The 2,783-nt window shown below is 51.9% G+C and overlaps 1 protein-coding gene across 1 annotated transcript; it reads left to right on the top strand.

Moving 5' to 3' along the window:
- The first annotated feature begins 2,363 nt into the window (after positions 1 to 2,363).
- Positions 2,364 to 2,783, top strand: LOC131260017 (uncharacterized). The gene has a single exon (XM_058261667.1). It carries the CDS (start codon positions 2,364 to 2,366, stop codon positions 2,781 to 2,783), a length of 420 nt encoding a protein of 139 aa, XP_058117650.1.

Genomic DNA, 2,783 nt, shown 5'->3' with positions numbered 1-2,783 from the left:
AAACCTAATACCGCAACACAAAACTTAAAAAAAGGATTTTGTTGAACAATGTAATTTAATTACATTTAATATACGGTAGTAACGCTTTGGATTTGTTTTGCGTACAACGGTGAAGGGCTTATGAAAAGGTAAAACGTATAAATTTTCGAATAAATTAGAGTATTCGAAATTCAGCTAATGTAAACTGCATTACTCGATTGTCACTTGATTACTTTTCTCTTAAAAGGATAATAAAACTTCGACGTCGCTAATCGTTTGAGCAAGAATAGGAAAACTTCAAATCCGTCCGACATTCAAGCCCTCCGGTGCATCACAAACACACACACTCGAATCGGAAACACTCATTTGCATACCGCAATCAGCCGATCGCATCAGTCAATTTCAGCGAAGCCATTCACCGGGCGTTGCTTGGAAGAAACACTCGGCGACCGCGGGTTTGACGAGCGCTTGCAGCGGGCGCGATTTGCAATGACCCACATTTTCAAGGTGGCACAAATTAAAGGGCAAGGTGGAAAGCGATCGGGCGGGAAAAAGAGAATGTTGACCAGCGCAGCCAACACAACCACCATCGTCGAGCCCAGCCGACCCAAAGTGGCGTCTTGCCCACGCTGCCTGTTCCTCTACCGCTCTCTTTAGTCATCTCGTTCTCGATCGGGGGACCCCAAACGGCGGTCCGCTTAGCTTTCGTACGGCCCAGCATTTCCAACGTGCATTGACCCCACGATCGGTAAGATGAAGCAGAAGCATTGCCTTTTCGCTGGAGACTGTGCTGCGCGACAGTCGTGGATGAACTTTCACACTTGAGGATCTTTTTTGGTCGTCTTAAGGATTTTTAAAAATCCGAAGTACTTACTTAAACTACATCCACAAGAACAAAACAATCAACAATAAACTTCGTTTAGTAAAAGCTCACATTTGAACAGTATTGTTTTATTAAAAAAATAAATAGAAAATATTGAGGCAAAAATTAGTTTTAGTTATGAATTAGACAATAATGCAGAAATAGATGAAAATTTGAAGAACAGCCATTTTCTTAATTTTTACCTACTGATCGTCAAATTTTTCACCCCTTACTGTCACGGATGGAATCGGGTGGACCCCAGAATTCCCGTTCACCCTGCAACACCCCATATTCCCATTCCAAACAACCTTCCCCTCAATGGCTTAAGGCACTAACCACCGCCCAAGGGCATTCAACAGCGGCCCGGCAACAGGCACCGCAATGGCCGCAAGCAGCTTCACGAGCACCGAGCAGAAACGGCAGAAAAATTCCTGCTCGCCGCCTCCCCTCGTAAGGGTCAAGTAGCAGTTTCTCCCGAACACGCGAGCGAAGGTTCGCGCTTGGCGAACAGGTGATTTTTCGATCTCCCGAACGACGCGTGTGTCTCGTGCTGCATGCTGCACCCATCACCAACACAGCCACGCACAACATATGAGTGGGACCTGCGGGAGCCACGTTGCTATAGGTTCGTTGCGAATTTGAATCGAAAGACTTGGCGGGCGCAATGTAAGCGACGAACCCGATCGCAGTGCATTCGCTTGCGGGGTATTTTGCAGGCAAAATGAATATTGTTTGAACATTATCTGCTCAGAATCTATAAACCTGAGGAACTTTTTTTCGCCTTTGCATGCAAAACAAAAGGATACATTTTTGTCAAAATATTCAAAGAGAAATGTCTCCCCAATGTGCAACGGATCTTGAGGCATCTAAAGAACAGTACCATCGTTCTGTGTTTCTTTTTTAAACTCACGAAAGCACACGAGTCCCGTTTCACCTGCAGCATCCGCCTGGCAAGCGGCAGCATCGGATGTACCGCTAGTGTTGGTGCGAGGCCACCCTCTCCCGCCGCGAAGAATGTTTCTCGACCTTCCCGTGAAAGGTTGCGCTGTTGGGCACTGTTGGCAGCGTTCGCTCTTGGTGTTGGTGTCCGCGCAGGCTCGCGTTTATTTATTTATTTTCTAGCTGCTCGATCGCCTCGTTCGTTCTGCTTCATTTTTGCTCGCTCGCATCCACCCCATGCCCGGGGCCCGATTATTCTTTGCTTTCGTGCGCCGCCGTGGCTGCCGATTCGGAAATATTCGTCAACAACGCCGGGGTGGTGGCGAATGGGGCGGCGCACCCTCGACTTTCCAGGCGACTGTGTGGCGATCGGATCGGATCGAATCGAGCGCGGGTTGCATAAGACTTTCCAGCTCCAGCTGGTTCGGCCGCACGTTTCACCCGGAGCGATCGTCGTTTGCGCGAGCAAGTGTTTTCCGGGGGAGGAAAAATCGCATCATGTGCGCTGGGCAACGGTGTGTCCGATCGTGAGTGCAAGTGTCGTGAGCGCAAGTGTTTCAGTGTAAGCGGCCAACAAGCAGAGATGTCGGTGAATCCGTGCAAGCACGGCGACCGGGAGAAGGACCAGAACAACAACTTTGTCAACGCGAGCGCCCACGGTGGGGCGGGCCACGATCGGGAGGGTCGGGCGCGCAGGGCCGCCACCCGTGCGTCCGCGTTCGCCGGCGACGAGCATCCGCAGACGCGTTCGGTCGGTTCCCGGTCGGCCACCAGCTACGGCTATGGGAACGGCCAGCAGGGGGCGCACGGGGGCCAACCGGCGGCACGGGCCGGCGGTGAGGGAACGGGCCCGATGGGTGGTGGCGGTGCGGGTGGTGGGCCGGGCGGGCCGCAGGTGACCGCCAAAGTGATGTGGGGCAATGTCAGTGCCATCAAGGAGCTGCGCGACAAGGAGCAGAGCGAGCGGCAGCTGGGTACTAGGGCCGCTGGAAGGCGGCAGTGA

Source organism: Anopheles coustani, chromosome 3, assembly GCF_943734705.1.
Source record: "Anopheles coustani chromosome 3, idAnoCousDA_361_x.2, whole genome shotgun sequence".
NCBI lineage: Eukaryota > Metazoa > Arthropoda > Insecta > Diptera > Culicidae > Anopheles > Anopheles coustani.
Note: the sequence above shows the minus strand (reverse complement) of the source record. Positions and strands in the feature narration are given on the sequence as shown.

Bases quoted from the DNA above. Each gene is read 5' to 3' on its own strand.
- LOC131260017 (XM_058261667.1), top strand. From the start codon at position 2,364: ATGTCGGTGAATCCGTGCAAGCACGGCGACCGGGAGAAGGACCAGAAC.